General features: G+C 39.1%; 2 protein-coding genes and 1 pseudogene across 19 annotated transcripts in view; 2 read left to right on the plus strand and 1 right to left on the minus strand.

The window, feature by feature from the left end:
- ZRANB3 (zinc finger RANBP2-type containing 3) overlaps nucleotides 1–25,685 on the minus strand; it is a 304,924-nt gene extending 279,239 nt beyond the window's left edge. Inside the window, exons 1-3 of one of the 7 annotated variants that reach the window (XM_045034811.1) lie at nucleotides 25,099–25,117; nucleotides 24,805–24,891; nucleotides 2,480–2,647 (exon numbers count right to left, since the gene is read on the minus strand). In XM_045034811.1, coding sequence (XP_044890746.1) covers nucleotides 2,480–2,643 — 164 coding nt within the window. In that variant the 5' untranslated portion in view covers nucleotides 2,644–2,647; nucleotides 24,805–24,891; nucleotides 25,099–25,117. Of the gene's footprint in view, nucleotides 1–2,479; nucleotides 2,648–6,998; nucleotides 7,081–15,486; nucleotides 15,645–24,804; nucleotides 25,051–25,098; nucleotides 25,118–25,548 lie in introns of those variants that run through there. The other 6 variants (XM_045034809.1, XM_045034810.1, XM_045034812.1 and 3 more) reach the window with 6 other exon arrangements.
- Nucleotides 18,291–18,403, plus strand: LOC111562055 (annotated as a pseudogene).
- A 94-nt stretch (nucleotides 25,686–25,779) lies between the features above and the next one.
- Nucleotides 25,780–26,596, plus strand: part of R3HDM1 (R3H domain containing 1) — a 205,857-nt gene continuing 205,040 nt past the window's right edge. For 8 of the 12 annotated variants that reach the window (XM_011285215.4, XM_045034798.1, XM_045034801.1 and 5 more), the window contains exon 1: nucleotides 25,780–25,926. The gene's annotated coding sequence lies outside the window, so the exon portion shown is untranslated. The remainder of the gene's footprint in view (nucleotides 25,927–26,596) is intronic. The other 4 variants (XM_045034805.1, XM_045034806.1, XM_045034803.1 and 1 more) reach the window with 2 other exon arrangements.

Raw genomic sequence — 26,596 nt, forward strand, 5'->3', positions numbered from 1 at the left:
AAAAATATGAGACGTTAATGGAAGAGGAAAAGGTTAAGTCTAATAGACATTGCAGAAAAAGAAAATAAACAGAATGGGTGAGAATCAATATTTAAAGAAGTAACAGCTGAGAATTTTCCAGAATCAACATGACACAAATCCCAGATTAAAAATGCACAATAATCTCAGGGAGAATATATAAAAAGAAAACCAAAATGAATAAATTATAATGAAACTGCAGAACTCTGAAGACCAAGAGAGAATCCTAATAACAGATACAGATAGATCGGATCTAATCAGGAAAGATAGTTGACCTACAAAGGAATGAAAATTAGACTGATTCTTTTTTTTCCTTTTCTTTTTTTTTTAATTTTCAAACTGACAGAAAAGCCAAAAAGAATACTACAGTGAACACTCTTGTACCACTCACCAGATTCAGTGTTAACATTTTGGCTGACTCAAAGTCTCTGTAAACATATATATGTCCTTTCCTTTTGGGAAAATGTAGAAAGTAGGCTGTTCTCAAGATTCTACATCCCAAATTCTTTATCATGCATTTTCCAAGAACAAGAACATTCTTTCAACTACAACATCATTACCTCATCCATGATAATTGACATTATTCATCACTCAATACAGTACAGACGAAATTTTCCTATTTATCTTAAATATGTGCTCTAAAACTTTTCTTTTTACTTATCCAGGATCTAATCAAGATTTATATATTGCTGGGGCACCTGGGTGGCTCGGTCAGTTAAGCATCTGACCTCAGCTCAGGTCATGATCTCACAGTTCATGGGTTCGAACCCCGCATCGGGCTCTGTGCTAACAGCTCAGAGTGTGGAGTCTGCTTCAGATTCTGTGTCTCCCTCTTTCTCTGCCTCTTCCCTGCTCATGCTCTCTCTCTCAAAAATGAATAAATGTTAAAAAAAAATTTTTTTTTAAAGATTTATGTATTACTTTCAGATATTTTAACTCTTAGGTCTCTCTCAACTTAGGACATTCTCATCACTTCCCTTGGTTGTTTCATGCCATTGTATCACTCAAAGAGTTCAGGTCAATTTTCCAACAAAAATCCCACATTCTGAACAGGTTACACTGTTTCCTCATGATTAAAGGACAGGTAATTTGCAGGAAGAACACCAGTTAGGAATGTTGTATAATTCCTGTGCAGCACATTATGTCTGTAGCTACACCACTATAGGCTATACTAAAGGACCTTTTTGTAGTTTTCCTCCTTGTAATCAATTAGTCACCTGTAAAGTAAATTTTTCAGACTCAAGCACACTTTTTAATGGTAATTATGAAAGACATAAGTCAATAGAATACAACCTTCAAAGTGCTAAGAAAAAAAATGGCTATTAAAGTAGAGCTGTAGGGGAGCCTGGGTGGCTTAGTCAGCCAAGCGTCTGACTTTTGATTTTAGCTCAGATCATGATCTCAGGGTTGGTGAGATCAAGCCCCACAGTGGGCTCTGCACTGACAGTGCAGTGCCTGCTTGGGATTCTCTCTCTCCCTCTTTCTGCTCCTCATCCGTGCATGCACACATGCTCTCTCTCTCTCTCTCTCTCTCTCTCAAAATAAATAAATAAACTTTAAAAAACAGTAGAGCTGGAAGAAAAAAAATAGTAGAGCTATATTGTCAATCGAAGTATCACTCAAGAATGAAGGCATGGGAATGCAAGCTGGTGCAGCCACTCTGGAAAGCAGTATGGAGGTTCCTCAAAAAACTAAAAATAGAATTACCTTACAACCCAGCAACTGCACTACTAAGCATTTATCCAAGGGATACAGGTGTACTGTTTCGAAGGGAGACACGCACCCCCATGTTTATAGCAGCACTATCAACAGTAGCCAAAGTATGGAAAGAACCCAAATGTCCATCTATGGGATGAATGGATAAAGAAGATGTGGTATATATATATACAATGGGGTATTACTCGGCAATCAAAAAGAATGAAATCTTGCCATTCACAACTACGTGGATGGAACTGGAGGGTATTATGCTAAGTGAAATTAGTCAGTCAGAGAAAAGACAAAAAATCATATAACTTCATTCACATGAGTGCTTTAAGAGACAAAACAGATGAACATACAGGAAGGGAAACAAAAATAATATAAAAACAGGGAGGGGGACAAAACATAAGAGACTCCTAAATATGGAGAACAAATTGAGGGTTACTGGAGGGGTTGTGGGAGGGGGGATGGGCTAAATGGGTAAGGGGCACTAAGGAATCTACTCCTGAAATCATTGTTGCACGATATGCTAACTAATTTGGATATAAATTAAAAAAAATAAAAAATAAAACAAGTTAAAAAAAAAAAAGAATGAAGGCAAAATACGATATATCCTAAAATTATTATTTTAAGATATAATAAAAAAAATAAATGGGAATACTAGGTATATAGAAAAAGAATGGTTTGCACAGACCTTTGCTTTTATATATATATACTTGCCAGAACTTAACATTTTTAGTATGTCTTGAAAAAAGTACTTTACCTGCCATCTCTTCTGAGGGCAAAAGCAATGCCATCTTTCTGGAAAGGAAGCAGCTTTGCTCTTAGTTTGTCAGGCAAAAAATCCAACTGTTTATAAGATTCATTTGTCAAACAAGAATTCTGAGGTGGAAGAGACTTTTTTATTTTATGAACTCTAGGCATCATGCTCCTAAAAAAAAAAAAGGAAAGAAAAGAAAAAGAAATCACCAAAGAGGAGGGATGGGGAAAATGGTTATTACTACGTGTATTAGAGAATTAAACATAAATAATAATATTAAAGTACTTACATCAGTAGCCTTGATATACTATCTACATAAATTGGTTAAATAACTTTCACAAAATGAGCTCTTAAGACAATTCAAAGCACTGAGTCCAAAAGCAATTACTCAATGCACAATCTAGGAACCAGCGTCCTTTATTTCATTTGTATTTCAAACTGAACCATAATATAACCATAACCCTGTGTTAAGCAATAAACGTTTTACTGAAAAGTTATAAATCAACCGGATTTTTAAAAACTAAATAATTTTTTTTTGAGAGAGAGAGAGAGGGCACAAGTGAGCAGAGACCAGAGAGAGAGAGAGAGCGCGAGAGAGAGAGAGAGAAGCGGGATTCACTCAAAGCGGGCTCGTGTTTTACCCAAAGCAGGGCTCGAGTTCACCCCAAGCAGGGCCCAGAGCTCATCCCAAGTGGGGCTCGAGCTCACCCTATAAGGGACTGGAACTCATGAACTGTGCTTAATGATGACCCCTCCGGCACCTAAACACTAAATAACTTTTAAAATAAGAAATGATTTCCTATGGAAAGTGGAAGTCTTTTAAAATTAATCCTTTTAGGGGCGCCTGGGTGGCGCAGTCGGTTAAGCGTCCGACTTCAGCCAGGTCACGATCTCGCGGTCTGTGAGTTCGAGCCCCGCGTCGGGCTCTGGGCTGATGGCTCAGAGCCTGGAGCCTGTTTCCTATTCTGTGTCTCCCTCTCTCTCTGCCCCTCGCCCGTTCATGCTCTGTCTCTCTCTGTCCCAAAAATAAATAAACGTTGAAAAAAAAAAATTAATCCTTTTATAGATATACATTTTCATATCACACCAAATTTTCTAAGAATGGGTAAAACTGCATTTTAAAAATTATAAAATACAAAGACATCAACTCCAAATTTATAATTATATTAACTCAACATTATTAAATGAGATTCATTTTTAAATATTAAAATGAATTCTTTTAAATCAAATGAATCCACAGAATGAATCACTGCCTGATTGGCACTTTCCTCACCACTGGGTTTCCACAAATGTCATTTTAATTTTTTTATATAAAAATTTCATATATCTGTAAATTCTCAGATCTATGCAAGAAAAAGTCTTACCAAGTCACTAAACTAGAAAACTTCTCTAATAATATTTTGTATTTAGATTGCTTACATGGTTATATATTTTGTATTTTTAAAATAAGTTTTTTTAACATTTTTTATTTATTTTTGGGAGACAGAGAACGTGAGCGGAGGAGGGGCAGAGAGAGAAGGAGACAAGAATCCAAAGCAGGCTCCAGGCTCCGAGCTGTCAACACACAGCTCAACACAGGGCTCGAACTCACAGACCATGAGATCATGACCTGAGCCACAGTCGGATGCCTAACTGACTGAGCCACCCAGGCATCCCAATTGTTATGTTTATACAGAATGTCACTCCATCTTCAAAGTAAATTTGCTTTTCTCTCAATTACTTGCAGATTTATAAAACTTTACACCCCACCCAAAAGAAGTCATCAACCTCTGTATCCAATGTTTAAGAATCTCAAGAATTCAACAAATATTTACTAATAACAAATAGTTATAACCTGCCAGAATCCAGAGAAGCAAAGACCACTCTCACAAAGCTTACATTTTTGAGGGGGAGACTAAAAATAAATAAATAAGTACAAATAAATAAGTACAAATAATATGAAGGAACTTAAGAGAGTAATGACTGCTTTAGGTAGGCTGACCAGGTAAGGACTCTCCTAGGATGAGCTTAGTCTATAGTGTGAAGGGGGTAAAAGAGCCAACCAAGTTCAAAATTGAGAGAAGAGCACTTCACACAGACAGGATCAATGGAAAGCCTCCACGCTGAGAAAGGGCTGAGTGATTTTAGAAACAGAAAGGAGGCCGATGTGGCTGAACCAAAGTAGAGAATGGTAGAAGATAAAGCTATTGAGATAATCAACAGTAAAATCATCACCTCAAAATATCCATAAGCCTTAAATGACCAATGGGCTACTTACACCCAGGCACAGTTACCAAAAAAAGGGAAAATTCCATATGTTCCCATACCTCTTCACCTTCTACCATTAAAAACTGCCTCATTGCAGACAATCTCTCTTCTGCCATCCTGCCCACTGCTCCCTTGCAGTGTATTCAATAAACTTCTATCTACTTTGTTCAGCCTCAGGTGAATTCTTTCACTGCCCATGCCACCAGCCTCTCCCCTACTGTCACCTCACATATAAGAAGAGCCCCCATTCAATCGGGAGAGACAACACGTTGATCTGACAAACACAATACAAAAAAATATGTATATAAGCCATTTTCCCTTATTCATGGGTAAACAACATATTAGCAAACCAAGACAGCAATAAATTAAAAGCCTAAAATATTAAGACATTTAAAATGGGCTTATTTTAGGCACCTGGGTGGCTCAGTCAGTTGAACATCAGACTGGATTTTGGCTCAGGTCATGATCTTACTGTTCATGAGATTGAGTCCTGGGTCTGGTTCCATGCTGACTGAGCTTGGAGCCTGCCAGTATTCTCTCTCCCTATCCCTCTGTCCCCCGACTCAAAATAAACAAACTTTTAAAAAATAAACAAAATGGGCTTATTTTAGGAATGCAATGCTAGTTAAACTTTTAAAACTCAATCAAACGCCAAATAATCTCGAAAAAGAATGAAGTTAGAGAGCTTATACTTCCTGCTTGTAAAACATACCACAAAGCTACCAAAGACAATGTAGTACTAGATTGATGACAGACAGATCAGTGGAACAGATTTGAGATTCCAGAAATAAACTCTTACATTCAGGGTTAGTTGATTTTTCACGGGGTGCCAAAATACTTCAACAGGAAAAGAACAGTCAAAATGGACCAAAAACTAAAATGTAGTAGCCAGAATGGTAAAACTCTTAAAAAAAAAAAAAAAAAAAAAAAAAGCAGAAGAGTAAATCTTCATGCCCTTGGGTTATGTGATGATTTCTTAAATACAAAGCCAAAAATAAAAGCAACAACAGCAAAAAATAAACTGGACTTCACCAAAATTAAAACCTTTACAGCTGCAAATAACACCATCAAGGAAGTGAAGACAACCCAAAGAAGGGTAGAAAATATTTTCAAATTATATCTGACAAAAATGGATACCCAGAATATATAAGGAAGATAACCCTATCTAAAAATGGGCAAATATCTGAATAGACATTTCTCCAAATAATGTATATAAATGGCCAATAAGCACACACAAAAAAATGTTCGACATCATTAGTAGTAAGGAAACTGCAAATCAAAACCAAAATGAGATGCTTCACACTCATTAGGATGGCAAAAAAAAAAAAAGATAAGACCTGGAAATTCTACTTCTAGGTATATACCCAAAACAAATGTAAAACATACAAGCACACAAAAACTTGCATAAAAATGTTCATAGTAGAATTATTCATAGTAGTTAAAAAGAGAAACAAACAAAATGTCCATAAACTGATGACATGATAAAGAAAGTGTAGTATATCCATACAATGGAGTATAAAATCAATGAAATCATTGACAATAAAATCAATGAAATCCTGATACAGGCTATAACATGAATGAACCCTGAAAATATTAAACTCAGGGACAGAAGTCAAGGTCCAGAGTAGGCAAATACCTTCAGGTAGAAAGTAAATGAGTAGCTGCCTAAGTCTAGAGTCTGGACAGTGGGTGGGAAGAGTATGGTGGCAGAGAACAGAGAGCAACCGCTAATAAGCACTGGGTTTCTTTTTAGAGTGATGAAACTGTTCTAAAATTAGATTGTGATGATGGTTCCCAAACTCTATGAATATATCAAAACTCACAGAATTGCAAAACGAGTGAATTTTACGGTATGAGAATTATATCTCAATTAAGCTGTTAAAAAATGCACTGTGAAAAAAGCTCAATCACTGTAATTCTCAAAAATTACAAAGAAGTTGCACAGTCATCTCAACAGTAGGGAAAAAAGCATCTGATAAAATTTAAAATTCATTTAGAACAAAAGCTACCTAACATAGGAAAAATAGGAGAACTTACTTCATATGATACAAGTTTTTACTAAAAACCTTCAGCAAACATCAGACTTAAGGTAAAATGTTGAAACCTTTCCCTGCAAGATCACAAAAGACACAAATATATCTATTATTGCCAATTTTATTTAACAGTGTAAATCACCTCACTTGAATTAAAAAAAAAAAAAAGGGAAAGGAGAAATAAAATAAATCAAAATTTGGTTCCAGTCCAAGACAGCAACATGGGAAAACCCTAAACTCACCTTCTCCATGAACACACCAATTCTATGCCTATGTACAGAATAATTCCTCCTGAAGAAGAACTGAGGGCTGGCTGAACAACTTCTACAAAACAAAAGATAAGCCACTTAGAGAAAGGTAATAGAGATGAAGACATGCTAACAAAGGAAACCCCACCTCTGATGCTGCCAACTGCACAAGGGATGGACTGACCTCGAGCAGATTCATCTACCCTGGGGCACGGAGGGGAAAAAAAAAAAAAAAAGCCATGGTTTAAAAGGGCAACTAGAGGGGCGCCTGGGTGGCGCAGTCGGTTAAGCGTCCGACTTCAGCCAGGTCACGATCTCGCGGTCTGTGAGTTCGAGCCCCGCGTCGGGCTCTGGGCTGATGGCTCGGAGCCTGGAGCCTGTTTCCGAGTCTGTGTCTCCCTCTCTCTCTGCCCCTCCCCCGTTCATGCTCCGCCTCTCTCTGTCCCAAAAATAAATAAAAAACATTGAAGAAAAAAAAAATTAAAAAATAAAAAAAAATAAAAAAAAAAAAGGGCAACTAGAATATACAGGAACCAGCCCAACAGAATCCTGCTGAATGGAGGTGAGCTACTGCAACTACCTTCAAGTGGGAGAGTCTGGCAAGCCCAACATTTATGCACATCCTCCACCTTGAGAGTGCAATAGGAGCAGGGTTCAGGTGCCAGAGCCGGCCTACCACATCAGCAAGCACCGCGTCCCTGGCCCATACCAGCCTGGGATGCCCTGGGTCACAGAAGAAAATATCAGGGTTTGAAAGAGAAGCTAGTATATAAAATATCCAGCCATAGAACTCCACCAAATAGCAAGGGAGCTGCTGCAACTCTCCAGGTTGGGGAGGTTGGACAGCATCCGTTTACATTCAGTTTCCACCCTGATGGTGCAGATGGGAGTAGGGTGTGGGCACCTTAGGTGGCCTATTCCTTCACCTATTCCTGGGGCCCCTAGCCCACACCAGCCCCAGCCATCCCACCAAAAGAGCCTCAGAGCAGCATACACAAGGACAATCCATGTCACCACTTGTTTACAACTCCATCCATACTGCCAAGGTGATACACGCATAAAGCACCCCAGAGCATTCCGGGCCTTGCACCACTTTGGCTCCAGGAAGCTTGCTAGGGCACCCCAGGGCACAGTGCTCTAAGACCTCCTGGCTCACACCTACTTAAGGCTCCAGCCACCCATCCAAGGTGCCCCCCTCCATAGAGTGTCCCAGGAATCCCCAGCCCATGCCTATATCAGTTTTAAACACCTGCCAAAGGCACTAGTGGAACACCTCAGGAAACCACTGTCCCCACCCTGCCAAGGTTCCAGCCACCTTGCCAGGGCAGCCCCTGCATGAGCACACCAGGACACTCTAGCCTCTACAAGCCTCAGCTCCTGTCAACCCTACCTGGGAATCCTCGGTGCTAAGCATCCCGAGACATCCTGATTTGCATCCACTCCAGCTTCAACCACCTCCCTCCTATGTGGAGACCCCTGGGAAATGCCCCAGCCTGTGTGCACTTCAGCTACAGCACATTGTAAGGCTGTGAGACAAGAACAGGGTACCCCTGCATGCAGCACAATGGGACACCGTGGCCTGGACCCTGCCTTAGCTCTGGCTGCCCCAGTGGGGTGCACTCTATGCAGCAAGTCCTGGGACACTGTGGTGGTTTCCACCCACTTCAGCTTCAGCTATCCTGCCAGAGTGCCCTCTGAGCAGAGAACCCAGGGACTGTACTGACCCACATCCACTTCAGCTTTAGCTCTCCTACCAAGGCATCCTCTACACAGAGTCCCAGGACACTCTGGCTAACATACACTTCACCTTTAGCTGTCCTGCCAGGGTGCCTTGAGACAAAGAGTCCTGAGACCACCCCTACATATGCCCACTTCAGCTGAGGCCATCATATCATGTCGGCCCCAATACAGAGTGCCCCAGACATCCCAGCCCCACCCCAGACACAGCTCCAGCCATCCAACCAAAGTCACTAGGCACACACAGTCTACACAGGGGATGATTATATACAAGACCATTGCTTAAAATTGAGGAGAATCAGCTGCTCCACCTAATTCATAGAAACAAGTAAAGAAAATGAGGAGACAGAGGAACATCCTTCAAATGAAAGAACAAAACAAAACCTCAGAAAAAGAACTAAACGAAACAGATAAGCAATATGCTTGATAAAGGATTCAAGTAACAATCATAAAAATACTTGTTGGACAGAAAAGAAGAATGGAAAAACTTAGTGAGAATTTTGACAAACAAAATATAAAAGAATAATCAGAGTTGAGGAATACAGTAAGTGAAATGGAAATTACACTAGAGGGAATCAACAATACATTAGAAGATGTAGAAGAACAGATTTGTGATCTGTGTAATGAAAGAACCTGTGCTAAACAAAAAATATAATAATAATAATTTTAATAAATAAGGATAGGTTAGGGGATCTCTTATACAAGACCAAACGAACATTCACATTATACAGGTACTAGAAGGAACAGAGAGAAAAAGGCATAGAACTTATTTAAAAAAGAATAGATGAAAAATTCCCTAGCCTATCGAAGAACAGACATCCAGGTTCATGAAGCATAGAGAATTCCAAAAAAGATGGCCCAAGAAGGTGCACATCGTAACACATAATAATTAATATGCCAAAGGTTAAAGATAAAGAAAACATTTTTAAATCAGTAAGAAAGAAGTAAAAAGTTACATATAGGGGAAACACCATAAGGCCGTCAGCCGACTTCTCAGCAGAACCTTTGTGGGTCAGAAATGAGTGGTATGATACATTCAAAGTGCTGAAAGGAAAAAAAACAAAACAAAAATAGGCTACCTGTCATAATTTTCATTCAGAATTGATGGAAAGATAGAGTTCCCAGAATAACAAATGTTAAAGAAGGGTATTACCACTAAAGCAGCCTTACAAGAAATCTTAAAGGGAATTCTTTAAGTGGAAAAGAGAGGCTCATAATTAGAAGTACGAAAATTACAAATAAAAATAGGTAATAAATGACATCATATAAATAAAGTATGGAAGGCATGAGTAAAAAAAGTTCTTTCAGAACTTCCAATGTGTTCAAACTTAAGTGACCATCAACTTAATACAGCCTGATATATAATTAGGACACCATATATGAACCTCATGGTAACCAGAAACACAACACCTATAATACACAAACAATAAAAAGAAAGCCAAACATAATACTACAGAAAGTAATTAATAACTAGGAAAGAAAACAAAAGAAAAAAAAAGACTAACAAAAACAACTAGACACAATTAACAAAATGGCAAGACATACATCTATCAATAATTAACTTTAAATGTGAATGGACTAAATGATCCAATCAAAAAGATATGGGGAACAGAAAAAGTTACACACACACACACACACACACACACACACATCTACATATTGCCTACTAGAGACTCCTTTCAGACTTAAAAAGACACAAAAACTGAAAACTAAAGGAAGGAAAAAGATATTCCATGAAAATGGAAGGGAGAGAAAAGCCAAGGTAGCAATACCTATATCAGACAAAACAGAGTTTAAAACTAACAGTGTAATGAAAGACAAAGACACTACATAACGATAAAGAAGATAATTCAACAAGGGGATATAACAATTGTAAATATCTATGTACCCAATGGTGAATCACCAAAACACGTAACACAAATGTTAATAGAGACAAAGGGAGAAATTGCAGTAATACAATAATAGTAGGAGACTTTAACACCTCAGTTATATCAAAGGATATTCATCCAGGCAGAACCAATAAAGAAAACACCACCTTTTTTCTAAATTTTTTTTAAGGTTTATTTATTTTTGAGAGAGAGAAAGAGACACAGAGCACAAGCAGGATAGGGGCAGAGAGAGACACAAAATCTGAAGCAGGCTCCAGGCTCCGAGCTATCAGCAAAGAGCCCAATGCAGGGCTCAAACCCACGAATTGTGAGATCATGAACTGAGCCAAAGTTGGACACTTAACCAACTGAGCCACCCAGGCACCCAGGAAACACCACCTTTGAATGACACATTAGACAAGAAGGACCTAACATATATATAGAACATCTGGTCACAAGACAGCAAAATACGCATTCTTTTCAAGTGCACAAGGAGCATTCTCCAGGATAGATCACATCTTAGGCCACAAAGTAAGGCTCAATAAATTTCAGAAGACTGAAATCATATCATGCATCTTTTATGACCACAATATTATGAAACTAGAAATCAATCCCAAGGAAAAACTGGAAAAAACACAAATATGTGGAAGCTAAGACATGCCAACGGGTCAACAAAGAAATCAAAGAGGAAACTGAAAAACACATGAAGGGGCGCCTGGGTGGCTCAGTCAGTTGAGCATCCAACTATTGATTTCAGCTCAGGTCATGACCCCAGGGTCATGGGATGGAGCCCTGCGTTGGGCACTGTGTGGAGCCTGCTTAAGATTCTCTAACTCTCTGCCCCTCTCCCCAGTTCACTCTATATCAAAAATAATAAAAATAAAATAAACTTTAGAAAAACACATGGAAACAAATGAAAATGAAAAAGAGGAAAAGTTTTAGTGATACAGACCTATCTCAAGAATCAAGATAAATCTTAACTAAGCAATCTAACTTTACAACTAAAGGAACTAGAAAAAGAAGAACAAAGCCCACAGCAGAAGAAAGGAAATAATAAAGATCAGGACAGAAATAAATGAAATAGAGACTAAAAGCAAAGCAAAACAAAAAGAATAGGAAAGATCAATGAAACAAGGAGCTGGCTTGTAGGAAAGATTAACAAAATTGATAAAACTTTTAGCCAGACTCCTCAAAAAACAAAAACAAAACTCAAACAGGAGAAAAATAAAATTAGAAATGAAAGAGAAGTAACATTCAACACCACAGAACCATAAAGAATTGTAAGACAATACGACAAAAAATTATATGCCAACAAAGGGGACAGCCTACAAGAAATGGATAAACTCCTAGAAACACAAATTCCAAAACTAAATCAGGAAGAAATAGAAAAATCTGAACAGACTAATTACTAATAAGAAAATTAAATTGGTGAGGCACCTGGGTGGCTCAGTCAGTTAAGCATCTGACTTCAGTCATGATCTCATGGTTTGTGGGTTTGAGCCCTGCATCAGGCTTTGGGCTGACAGCTCAGAGCCTGGATTCTGCCACAGATTCTGTGTCTCCCTCTCTCTGTCTCTCCCCTGCTTGCATTCTGTCTCTCAATAAATAAAATACATAAGTGCTGAAAATAAATTAGTTAAAATTAAAAAAAAAAAAAATTAAATCGGTAATCAAAAAACTCCTGACAAACGAAAGTCCAGCACCAAATGGCTTCACAGGCAAATTCTACCAAACATTTAAAGAAGAATTAATACCTATTGTTGGGGCACCTTGGTGACTCAATTGGTTGAGCGTCCAACTCTTGGTTTCAGCTCAGGTCATGATCTCACAGTTTGTGAGTTTGAGCCCTATGTCAGACATTGAGCTGGCAGTGAGGAGCCTACTTGGGATTCTCTCTCTCTTCCTGTCTCGCTGCCCCTCTTGTGTGCTGTCTTTCTCAAAATAAATAAACTTTTAAAAAATAATTAAAAAAATGTAAATACCTATTATCCTCAAACTAGTCCAAAAAATAGAAGAGGGAAAAAAAAACTTACATTCTGTTAGGCCAGGATTACTCTGACACCAAAGAAACTACCAAAAAAAGAAACCTACAGGCCAACATCTCTGAACATAGGATCTTCAAGAAAATATCAGCAAACTACATTCAACAATACATTAAAAATCTTCAAGAAAATATCATCAAACTATATTCAACAATACATTAAAAAGATCATTCACCATGATCAAGTAGGATTTATTCCAAGGACACAATGGCTCAATATTAGAAAATCAAACAACATGATATGCCACAAGCAACAAAATTAAGGATAAAAATCATATGATCATCTCAATAGATGCAAAAAAAGGATTTGGCAAAATTCAACATCTGTTCGTGATATATTTTGAAAAAACCTTTCAAACTAGGTTTATAGGGAACATACCTAAACATAATAAATGCTATTTATGAAAAACTCAATGGTGAAACACTAAGAGCTTTTCCTCTAAGACCAGGAACAAGACAAGAATGTCCACTCTTGCCACTTTTAATCAACCCAGTATTGGAAATCCTAGCCATAGCAATCAGACAAGAAAAAGAAATAAAAGGTATCCAAATTGCTAATACAGTAGTTTTGACTTTTTGCAGATGGTGTGATACTATACATAGAAAACTCTAAAGATTTGACATAAAACTACTAAAAGTAATACATGAAATCAGTAAAGGTGAAGGATACAAAATTAGTAAACATACACCTGCATTTCTATATACTAATAACAAAGTAGCAAAAAGAGAAAATAAATTCATTTATAGCTGCAGCAAAAAGAATACCTAGAAATAAACTTAACACAGAGGTGAAAGACTTACTCTGACAACTATAAAATATTGATGAAGAAACTGAAGATGACAGAAACAAACGGGAAGATATTCCACAATTATGCACTGGAAGAATACTGTTAAAATGTCCCCCCTGCCCAAAGCAGTCTACAGATGCAATGCAATCCCTATGAAAATACCAATAGCATTTTTCACAGAATTCCAGCAAATAACCCTAAAAATTGTATGGACCCACAAAAGACCCTGAACAACCAAAGCAATCTGGAGGTATCATGGTCATATATTTCAACAAAGCTGGAGGTATCATGGTCATATATTTCAAGATATACTACAATGCTATAGAAATCAAAACAGTGTGGCACTGGCAGAAAGATAGACCCACAGATCAACACAACATAATAGAGAGTCCAGAAATAAACCCATGCTTACCTCGTCAACTAATCTATGACAAAGGAGGGAAGAATATACAATAAGGAAAAAACAGTCTCTTCAAGGAATGGTGCTGGGAATTCTGGACAGCTACATGCAAAAAAATGAAACCCTTTCTCACATCATCCAAAAAACCAATCAAAAACCTCAAAATGGATTAAAGACCTAAATGTGAGACACGAAACCATAAAACCCCCAGAGGAGTTTATGCCTCCTAGAGGCAGTAATTTGACTTTGGCCTTTATAACATTTTTCTAGATATGTCTCCTCAGGCAAGGGGAAAAAAGCAAAAATAAACTATTGGGACTACACCAAAATCAAAAGCTTTTGCACAGGGAAGGAAATCATCCACAAAACAAAAAGGCAACCTAGTGGGGAGCCTGGGTGGCTCAGTTGGTTAAGCGTCTGACTTTGGAGGTCATGATCTCGCAGTTCATGAGTTCAAGCCCTGCATGGGGCTCTATGCTGACAGCTTAGAGCCTGAAGCCTACTTTGTATTCTGTGCCTTCCTCTCTCTCTGCCCCTCCCCCACTTGTACTCTGTCTCTCTCTCTCTCTCTTAAAAATAAAAAACATTAAAAATATATATTAAAAAAAAATAAAAATCTAACAGATGACAGAGCAGGATTATGTGCATAGAATTAAAATAATTTATACATAATTAGTAGATTTGTAAGCAAATTTAGTAAGGTTGATGAATACATAATCAATATACACAGTCATTTTCCTCTACACAGGCAAAAAGAAAATAAAATTTTAAACTGATACCATTCTCAAGAGTATCAAAAACTACACATTTTAGAAACTAATCTAATAAAAATAAGTGTAAGACCTGTGAGCAGAAAAACTGTAAGAGATTTTTTAGTAAAATGAAACAACACATAAAACAAAGAAGTGATAACTCTGTTAATAGATTGGAACTGATTATAATATAAACTCTTTTGAGATGATATGACAGGTCACTGAAACAACATGAACATCAGCAAAAACAGGCCCAGTTATTAGTTCCAAAGGTGGGGGACAAACTGATGTTTTTTGGGGGTGCCTATCATATAATAGTGTCTTCTTTGTGTCAAGAACTTGAACATATACTGGCTGATTTAATCCTGAGAACTATATGACAAGTACTATATTCTTCTTCACTAATGAGGAAATTATGACATTGGATAAGAAAGCCAAGATTCAAATGCAAGCTTGTATGGCTACAAAGCCTAAACAGAAGTAAATCTTCATCCAAAGAATTTACACACATTAAAAAATCATGGGGATTTTGGGTGGCTCAGTCGGTTAAGTGTCCAATTCCTGATTTTGGCCCAGGTCATGTTCTTATGGTTCATGAGATCGAGCCACGTGTTGGGCTCTGCAATGATGGTCCGGAGTCTGCTTAGGATTGTCTTTCTCTCAGAAACCAAACAAATAAACCAAAAAGAACTCCAAATCCTATCTTGATGTATGCTTTTAGAAAGATGGGGTATACAATCACTGGGAAAAACATTTTGACAATTTCTTAAATAACTAAATATCCAACTGCCATCTGACTCAGCAATGGTACTCCTGGGCATTTATCCTAGAGAAATCAAAACTTCTGTCTAAAAAAAATAAAAAAATTTAAAAAAACACTATTCATGAATACTTACAGTTTTATTCACAACAGCCAAAAACTAATAAGAACTCAGACATACTTCAGTGGGTGAATGGTCAAACTGTGGTACATCCAAATCATGGAACACTACTCAGCAATAAAGAGGTGCAACTGATATACACAACAATCTGGATGAATCTCCAGAGAATTATGCTGAGGTAAAAAAAAAAAAAAAAAAAAAAAAAAAAAAAGCCAAACTTCAAAGGTTGCACAGTTGTTGATTCCATTTCTATAACATTACTGCAACATCAAAATTATAAAAATAGAGAACAGATTAGTAGTTGCCAGGGGTGAAGGTGGAAAGTGATGGATGCTATAAGGGAACATGAGGTATCCCTGTGGGATGCAATTGTTCTTTTTCTTGATATGGCAATAGCCTGGTTGTGATACATACTGTAGTTTTGTAAGCTGCTACCGTTGAGGAAAACTGAGTAAGCATGTGCAGGATCTTTTTGCATTATTTCTCACAACAGTAAACAAATTTACAATGATTTCAAAATACAAAGTTTAACTTTAAAAAATGGGGGAAACACTCTGGCTTAACACATACCAATGGATCTCAAAGTTTTGGATAATGAGGTCCATAAAGATAAAACTCCAAGATCATGTAGCTTGTGGCAGAGGTAAAACGTATCTGGGTCACTGCTTTCTTTCCAACACAGGAGTGTACCTCCTCAGCTTCAGAACTAAACCACAGTGAAAATATATATTTTAGGGGCGCCTGGGTGGCGCAGTCGGTTAAGCGTCCGACTTCAGCCAGGTCACGATCTCGCGGTCCGTGAGTTCGAGCCCCGCGTCAGGCTCTGGGCTGATGGCTCGGAGCCTGGAGCCTGTTTCCGATTCTGTGTCTCCCTCTCTCTCTGCCCCTCCCCCGTTCATGCTCTGTCTCTCTCTGTCTCAAAAATAAATAAACATTAAAAAAAAATTTTTTTAAAAAGAAAATCTATATTTTAGGGGCGCCTGGGTGGCGCAGTCGGTTAAGCGTCCGACTTCAGCCAGGTCACGATCTCACGGCCCGTGAGTTCGAGCCCCGCGTCAGGCTCTGGGCTGATGGCTCGGAGCCTGGAGCCTGTTTCCGATTCTGTGTCTCCCTCTCTCTCTGCCCCTCCCCCGTTCATGCTCTGTCTCTCTCTGTCCCAAAAATAAATAAATGTTGAAAAAAAAAATTAAAAAAAAAAAAGAAAATATATATTTTAAACTGTCAAAACAATTACAGTTAAAAAATAAGTAATCATCTAATAAATTTTATTCCTGAATTTCATTCCTTCATGCATTCAACAAAAATATATTTGGATGTTTACATGGAGCAGACACTGCACAAGGTTCTGGATACACAGTAATAAATAACTGTAGTTTTGAAGAAGTACTATAGGGAAAGTACGAGGTGTTAAAGAAGCATATAACAAAAACTCAGGAGGTTTGGAAGGCTTTCTAAAAGATACATACATCAAAGCTGAGACATAAAGAATACACAATATCCACACAAGAAACACACCCAAAGGCCCTGATTTGCAAACAAAAGGAAGAGAGCAGGTAGGAATTCTCAGACTTCATCTTACTGGACCTATCCATAAATCATTCCCTCCTCATTAAATCATGTTTTTCACTTAGACTCTAGAATACCACACCTCATGGTTTCTAGCTTATCTCAGTTTTCACTCTTGCTCAGCCTAAATCGTACTGGTTCTTTCTCCTTTCCCTGCCCATATAAGGTTTCAAAGTACCAGGGCTCATTTCTTAGTAATGCTTGCTCTATCGTTTAGAGACACCATTAGTATATCAGTTTTAAATATTACCTCTATTCCAATGACTCCCACATTTATACATGTATTTTTTAATGTTTATTTATTTTGGAGAGAGAGACAGAGAGAGACAGAGTGCAAGAGGGGGAGGGGCAGAGAGAGAGAGGGAAACAAAATCTGAAGCAGGCTCAAGGCTCTGAGCTGTCAGCAGAGCAGAATCCGGGGCTGTAACTCCCGAACTTCAAGATCATGATCTGAGTTGAAGTCAGAAGTTTAACGAACTGAGCCACCCAGGCGTCCCTGACTCCCACATTTATACACGGAGATCAGACCTCTCCTGAACTTCAGACTCCTGTTACCTAACCAAACATCTCTACATAGCAAGTCTAATGGGTATCTCAAACTTAACACAACTAAAGCTGAACTCTAGATCTTTTTCTCAAACCCTATTCCATCCTCCATCTTCCCATCCAATCTTTCCATTTGTTCATACCAATTCCTTGACTCCTCTCAGTGTCTCATCCTATATATCCAATCAATCCATCAACAACCCCTGTTAGATTCAAAATATACCCAGAATCCCACCATTCATTTCCTACCACCTCCAAATCTGCTCACGTGATCTGAGCCACTTTATTTCTAGCCTGAATTCCTGCAAGAATCTGATATCCCAACTTCCACCTCCTCCCCTACATTCTCCTCGCAATGGAGCAGTCAGTAAGATACTTTGAAAAATTAAGTCTGATCATAACATTCCTCAGAATTGCTCAGTGGTTCCCAGTTTTACTCAGATAAAAGTTCTATTAATGCAGAAATAGCCCTTCTACGATATGCTCCTACTCCTATTACCATTCCACCTTACTTTGTCTTCTCTGTCACAGTGATATCTTTACATGTTTCTGCTTTGGACTCTGCACTAGCTGGTCCATCTGCTTATACCACTCTCCATCAATTACATACATGGCTACTTTTCTTGATTCCTTCAAGGGTCTTTTCTGAAATATCAATTTTTCAATGTAAACTTGACCTGCCTACCTTATGTAAAATTTCAACTTTCATGCTAGCTTCAGCAGCACATATACTAAAATTGGAATGATACAGAGAAGATTAGCATGGCCTCTGCATCTGAACAAGGACGACATGCAAATTCAAGAAGTGTTACATATTTTTGAAAGAAGGAATTTTAGGGGCGCCTGGGTGGCTCAGTCAGTTAAGCGTCTGGCTTCTGCTCAGGTCATGATCTCACGGTCCGTGAGTTCGAGCCCCGCGTCGGGCTCTGTGCTGACAGCTTGGAGCCTGGAGCCTGCTCTGGATTCTGGGTCTCCCTCTCTTTCTGACCCTCCCCCGTTCATGCTCTGTCTCCCTCTGTCTCAAAAATAAATAAACATTAAAAAAAAAAGAAAAAAGAAAAAGAAAGAAGGAATTTTATAATTGTGGCAAAATGTTAATATGTGATTCTGGGTCTTGGCACTATTCTTGTGACTTTTAGTATGTCTTACATTATTTCAGAATACAAGTTTAAATTTTTCAAAACAAGAAACAAACAAGAATTACAACTCCCTATTATCTCTTCTGTACCTTACATTTTCTTTCTTGACAGCACTTAACACCTTGTAAAACACTGTATGATTTAGTTACCTGCTAAAGTTTTTGCTTATTGTCTGTCTTTCTACACTAGGTTATAAGCTCCATAACAACAGAGATTCTTGTCTGTTTTGTTTCCTGGTGTATTCCATGCACCTTGAGCAGTTAGTACCTGGCACTAAGCACTCATCATTTGTTCTATTAAAGTTTCAAAGGAAGGGGGGCCATGATTAGAGAGACTAAGAGGTTGAATAGTTCCTAGAGATGAGAAAGTATAAAGTGGGTCTGTAGGAGTGCATGGCTGAACTAGTGTGGAAATAAAATTCACAGAAGACACAGCATTCCAGGAACTAGAAACTAGCATGTTGTATCAGTTGGGCTATAGATTTAAACATGGAAGTCACCCCTGTGGTGCGTGGGTGGCTCAGTCAGTTAAGCCTCCCACTTCAGCTCAGGTAATGATCTCGTGGTTTGTGGGTTCGAGCCCTGCGTCAGGTTCTGAGCTGACTACTGAGCCTGGAGGCTGTTTCAGATTCTGTGTCACCCTCTATCTGCCCCTTCCCCTGCTCAAGACCTGTCTCTCTCTCTCTCTCTCTCTCAAAAATAAATAAACATTAAAAAAATTTTAAACAATTAAATAAATAAAGATAGAAGTCACTCAAAGAAGAAAGACAGTAAGCCAAATTCAAGTCACAGTAGGGAAACGGGGGACATAGTTTGCAGAGTGATTAAGATTAGAGGGGAGTTGTTTAATGAATACAGATTAGGGCTCCCTGTTAGGATATTAGGGTATTAGAACACCTGAGAAAGTTCTTAGATAGAAAGGATGCCTACATACGGAAAATTCTGCCTCATACAGAGAATCAATCAAACCTTCTGTTCAATTTAATATCAAATTCAGTTAAAGTAGGTAACTAAATTTCAAAAATTCATCCTAGACAAAAATTATCAGTGGCAATGGTTCCAAGAACTACAGCAATTTGGCTACATACAGTGTAGCTAAAAATAAGATGATTGGGGGGCACCTGGGTGGCTCAGTTGGTTAAGCGGCCGACTTCGGCTCAGGTCATGATCTCACGGTCGTGAGGTCGAGCCCCAAGTCGGGTTCTGTGCTGACAGCTCAGAGCCTGGAGCCTGTTTCAGATTCTGTGTCTCCCTCTCTCTGACCCTCCCCTGTTCATGCTCTGTCTCTCTCTGTCTCAAAAATAAGTAAACGTTAAAAAAAAAAATAAGATGATTGGGAAAAGTGGCAAAGAAATAATAACAGGCCAGATCAGGGAGGTTCTCAAATGCCATGCTAAAAAAAAGTCTGGATTTTATTCTGTAAGAAACTGAGGGCCTTTCCTAGAGTTTAATCAGGCAATTAGTTTACAAAGATTACCTTGTCAAATTTGGAAGACTAGATGTGGGGGCAGGGAAAACCTTTAGAAGCCTACCACAAATAGCCCAGGTAATAAAATTTATAATTTCTTGGCTTCAGACTCCTGTATTTAATTACTTACCTGACATTTTGGACATCTGATAGACATTTCTAACCTAACTGTCCAAAACCAAAGTCTTATTTCTCCACCAAACTTGTGTGTTTCCTACCTAATCTCTCAGTAGTAGTACAACTGTGCAAGTTAACTCAAATCAGCAACTTGGGTTCACTCTTGATTTCTCCCTCTCCTTTAGCCAAATTAAATCCATTTATAATTAATTATTCCTAAGGCATATCTCAAATGCATCCAATTCTTTCCAGTTGCAATGCCATCCCAAACTATCACTGCTCCACTGGAATACTGCACTAGCTCCCAAATGGACTCTCCCACATTTTCCTTAATATCAGTTGGTTTCCTTAAAGCACTTGCTATAATTAGCAACTCTTTTTATCTATTTACTTGAATTTTGTCTTTCCCTCTTACTGAAATGCCTTCATAAAGTCAAGAACTATAAACTGTCTTATTTACCATTTTACTTCAGCACTCTAGTATCAGCCAGGTCAATAAACAACAATATTTATAAAACTAACACATATTTACTATAAGCCAGGCACTATTTTATATACTTTACATTTATTAAGTCATTTAAACCTCACAATAATCTGTGGTGTAGGTATTGTATTATCTCAATTTTATAGATTAAAAAAAAAAAAATTAAGGCACAGATTATCAACTAATCTGCACAAGGTCATCCAACAAGTACCTGGCCAAACCCAGAATCAAACCAAGGGAGCCTGGAGCCCATCCTCTTGACTATTAACCAGCATTTCTCTTATCAGATGTTCAATAGATATTTCTTGACCAAATAAACAAATGAGAGGACAATGAGAAGAACAGGTTTAGGGCACATGTTGAATTCGAAGGACTTGGAAAAGGCTATGAGGTACAGTGGGATGTTGTAATTACCATACAGAAGTCATCAGATTCTACTGGAAACCACCTATAAAATGCAAGCCTCTTAAAAAAAAAAAAAAAAAAAAGTGATTATAGGGGCACCTGGGTGGCACAGTCAGTAAAACATTAGACTTCAGCTCAGGTCATGAGCTCACAGTTCATGAGTTCCAGCCCCACACCAGGCTCTCCGCTGTCAGTGCAGAGTCTGCTTCAGATACTGTCTCCCTCTCTCTCTCTGCCCCTCCCCCACTTGTCTCTCTCAAAATAAATAAGCTTAATTATATATTTTTTAAAAATTGGACATGCTTTTAAACTGTAAGCTTTTATACCCAAATCCATAATAAAAACATGTTCTGACAAAGCACCGAGAGCCCCATTAAGCCTTGACTGTATCTATAAAAATTTCTGTATTAATATAAAATGAAATATTTGTCTTTAAGTAGCAGTCAGTATCTATATGAATGTCACACATGTATTTTACTCAAATATAAAATTGCAGAGATGGACTTTAAATTTGACAAAATGATACCAAAATCTATCTTAAAAAAAAAAATAAACAGGGGGCACCTGGGTGGTTCAGTCAGTTAAGCAACTGACTCTTGATTTCGTCTCAGGTCATGATCTCACAGGTTTTAAGTTCGAGCCCCACGTCAGGCTCTATGCTGACAGCACAGAGCCTGCTTGGGTTCTCTCTCTCTCTCTCTCTCTCTCTCTCTCTCTCTCTCTGTCTCTCTCTTTCTCTCAAAATAAATAAACATTAAAAAAAAACAGCAAATGTGAGAATAGCAACAAAATATCTAAAGGAGAAGAATGGTAGCACACTTTACCTACTTGATAACAAAACATATTATAAAGTTACAGAAATTAAGATAATGGGTATGGTACAAGTCAAAGACAGAACAATGAGAAAGAACAGGGTCCAAACAAAATCAAGTATATATAAATTGTAAAATTAAATGTAAGAACAAATTTAAAATTATGTATACATATTATTTTTTATTATCTAATTTCTAAGCATCACAAATGCTTTCCTATGCATCACAAACTAGAAACTATAATGGAAAAAAGATATTTTTCAAGAGTAAAATAATTAAAACTATGTCATGGAAAAACAGCATTAGAAGTTAAAAAGACAAATCTAAAAATGGGAGTCAAGGGTTTGCAAAATATATGACAAAGAGTTAAAAACCTAAGTAGTAATTTCTTTAAAATTAAGAGACTAAGGGTGCCTGGGTGGCTCAATTGGTTAAATGTCCAACTCTTGGTTTCAGTTCAGGTCACAATCTCAGGGTTCGTAGGTTCAAGCCCCAAGTCAGACTCTGCACTGACAGCATGGAGCCTGCTTGGAATATTCTCTCTCTCGGGTAGAGCATTTGACTGGAATATTATCTCTCTCTCTGCCCTCTCCCCTGCTCACGGGTACTCTCTCTCTCTCTCTCTCAAAACAAACAAACAAAAAAACTATTAAGAGACTATGATAACAACAGGCTATTCATGAGATTAAACAATGGACAATAAAAGATGCTCAATATCAACTGAATTCAATTACAAACAAAGCAATGAAGAACCACTTTTTGAAATCAGATGGGATAGACTACAAGATGGCAACTGGGTGCTTTCAAACACAGTAAGAAAGATAATGGGCACATTTCTGAAGAGCAATTTAGGAATTATGGAATATTTGTGGTTAAATAACCTACTTCTAAAAAGTTAGATTTACAGGATAATCAGGCAAGCATATAAAGATGTTGCTCACCACAGGATTCCTTTTAAAAGTTAATAATTGACCCAGCAATCCCACTTCTGGGCATATATCCAAAAGAAATGAAAACAGTATCTTGAAGAGATATGTGCACACCCATGTCAAAAGGCAGAAGCAACCTAAATGTTTATTGGCAGATGAATGGATAAACAAAATGCAGTATACACATGCATATGGGAATATTATTCGACCACGAAAAAGGAAATCCTGTCCTATGCTACAACATGGATGAACCTTGAGGACGCGATGTATAAGTCAAATAAGGCAAAGGACAAATACTGTGTGATTTCACTTTTAAGAGGTATCTAAAGTAGCCAAATGCTTAGAAACAAAGTAGAATGGTGAGTGCCAAGGGCTGTGGGAGGGGGAAAAGAGAGTTGTTGGTACAAACAGTACAGTTTCAGTTTTGCAAGATGATAAAGTTCTAGGTATCTATTAAATAACAAGGTGCATATACTTTACCTAAAAACAGTTAAGGTGGTAAGTTTTAGGTTTTTTACCACAATCAAAGTTAATAAAAAATAATGTAAATATCCATCAGGTAGGACTTGGTTATGTTAGAGACACACAATTTAATACTAGATAGCAATAAAAAATGATAATATTAATATATATCTAGTCATCCACAGCCTACTGTTGAACTAAAAAAAAAAGTTTACAAGAAAGCAAGGTAGTGTGAGAACATGCAAGCAAATGTCTGTATTTACAATAGAGAGATATGTGAAGATAGTCACCAAAATTTTACCGTGGTATCTCTGGATAATAGTATCACAGATGACCTTCTTTTCAATATTTGCCTGTCTTTTTAAATACAATGAGCACATATTACGTACTTAACAAAGGATACTTGAAAAAAAAGAAGTGATTGCCACCACTGGTTTCAGAATTCTAGAATGGAATTCTACATTTCTCACCCCCTATGTGTCTATAGCACATCTTGGGGAATCAATAAATACTTGAGAAACAGGATTAGCGATTAAGAGATCAGGAATGAGACAGACTTGGATACAAATCTCAGCTCCAAAGTTAACTGATCAAGGCCTTAAAGTCTTAAAGAATGTCATTCAACACCAATTTCTTCAAATATAAACGTCATATAACAATACCTGCAAGAAAAACTTAAAGCACTTAATATCATTCCTGGCTGAGGAAACACCCAATAAAATGGCCATAATTACTAGTTCTTAACTTGATTTATACTGGAAAAACTCATCACAAAACGAAAAAACGAAACTAAGCATCTATAGAAGCCTATACTGAAAATCTCAACTGCATTAAAAAACAAGAGCTCTATATTATGCACCTGAAAGTAATACTGTGTGTTAACTCAAATTAAGATTAAAAACTCAACCAAAAAAAACAAGAGATCATGCTCTGTTGGACCCACAACACTGATGCTTAACTCAAAAAAAAAAAAAAAAAAAAAAAAAAAAGAATGTAATGGACCATTTTTGAGTATCAATCCTGTGCCCTTCTGTAGTTTATCTCCTTCCAACCAGCGTTTAGAAGTGTGTTTGTAAAAGTGGGAGTTGTTAGCTCAGAACTTCTGAGCCCGTCTTCAGTCAAAAGGAAGACCCGAAGCCATGCTTCATGCATGCAAAGCGGCTAAAAACCTTACAGGCACCCTCCAAAAACACATGTGTGCAATCTAATAGTGAGCAATCAAAAGATAAGCAAATTGGGACTCTGGGATTGAAGATTAGGGGAGCATTACGGCATTATGAACCTCGGAACTACTGCCATCCCATATTACCCACTCTTTCCTAAAATACAATTACATGTCGTTCAACTTCCTATCTCCCTAGCAAAAAACTACCGACTTGCCCGCCACGCCACTCCGAAAGCCACACCTGGTGTATTCGCTGCAGAATCTCCAACTCCCGCCACAGGTTTGGCTCGCGTCCGCCCCAAAGCGGAAGTGACTTCAAAGGGCCAAACTGAAAGTAAGAAAGTTAAAATACTAGGAATCTAAAAGCCCTACGGCATTCTGAGAAAACTCTTCTCTGACTACCGTTTTCTGCCTTCCCTCTTCTGTTAGGGTGGCGAAAAGGATTCGCCACAGACTTGAAACTGGTTCCCCGCCCCAAACTCCAAATCTTTTACATTTTATTCCCTCTCATTGGCCAACAAGATGCCATTCGTACCTCCCAGGAACTACAATTCCCGTCAGGCCCCAGGAGAAGTAAAAGTAGGAGACGACAGAGGTGGGGGCAAAGCGCATTGGGAAGTGTAGTCGCCTGCAGACCGAACGCAGCAGTAACCCCGCCTTCTCCCACTGAAGCTGGAGAAACCAGGTGTTCAACTTAAAACCCGTTACCGCTAAAGGGAGGAGCCAAGCCCTTAAACAGCTTTCCTCACTCCCTCCACATGGAGGATGGTAATGTTTATTTATTCCTACAAAGCTCTATAAATATTCCCTGAAGAAATACGGTTGTCCTTCCAATATCTTCAGGTCAGTAAAACTCCCAGAACTCCTCCACCTCAGGCTCCCAACTCGTGGGAAAAGGTGGCTTTTTTTTACAAGTGGGCAAAATGGCTGTCCTCTTAGTTTTACCATTGGTTGTCCTTTGCGTCCTTCAAGGGCGGTTACTTACCACTGATTGGTTCTTTTTCCCTTGAGGGTGGAGGAAGACTTGGCACGGCTCTCCCGCGGCCCGGGAGGAGATAAAGGGGTGGAGAGAAGGCAGTTTTTTCAGGCCTGATTGGATGATCCTCATGTCACTCGGAGGATGTATAACCTATGATTTGTCGGCTGCTCCTCAAAGAGAACGAAGAGGCGGGGCTAGTGCGTGGTGGGAAGGGGCGGGATTCTGCCAGCCGCGGCTGCCGCTGGAGCCGGTGTCCGGGCTGGTGATGGGGTTAATTCCCTTTCGTAAGACTCTTACTTGCACCCACCCAGCCCCGCCGTCGCCCCGACGCGCCGCGCTCCAACCGCCTCCTCCTCCTCCTCCTCCTCCTCCTCAGTAACGCGGGTAAGAGATGCCCTCCCCTCCCCCCTCCAGCTCCCCGGGAATAACGCGCCTCGCTCCCCTCCCCCGCCCGCCAACCGGTAGCGCTAACGGAGAAGGAGGCAGGCAGGGGAGAGATGTGTGTGAGAAGGTGGCCTTCCCCGCCGAGCCATCGCTTTTCCAGCCAGGGCCCCGCCGAGGTGCTGCTGCTGCCAGCCCGCCGGGAGGTCGGGTTCCGAGGGAGCTCGGCTCGCCTGGCCCGCCGCTGCGGCTGCAGCTGCATCCACTACCTTGTGCCCACCGCCCCCACCCGGGGGCCATGTGAAAAGCAAACCCCTCGAGGCCTAGCGGAGGAGGCAGGGGAAAGGTTCCTGAGTCCCTGCCATGGCTGCTGCTTGCTGCCCTTGCAGCCCCAGGGACTCAGGAACCAGCCACAGCAGGCCTGCCAGGAGCGGGTGCCGTGCGTGGTTCTGCTCTCTCGGGTGACTGGCGCCGGTGCCTCCGGCTCCCCGGCCCACACCACGCCTCGGCCCCCGGCCTCGCACTGGGAGAATTTTTAGAAAGAAATTCAGGCATTCCGACCAGTTGGTGAAAAATGTAGGCACATCTTGCCTGTGGTACCAGAAAAAGCACAATGGGAATATTGAAAAGAAAGTTGAATGACTGTCAGTGCCACGGACCCCGGGGGTCGGAT

This window comes from Felis catus, chromosome C1 (assembly GCF_018350175.1).
Source record: "Felis catus isolate Fca126 chromosome C1, F.catus_Fca126_mat1.0, whole genome shotgun sequence".
NCBI lineage: Eukaryota > Metazoa > Chordata > Mammalia > Carnivora > Felidae > Felis > Felis catus.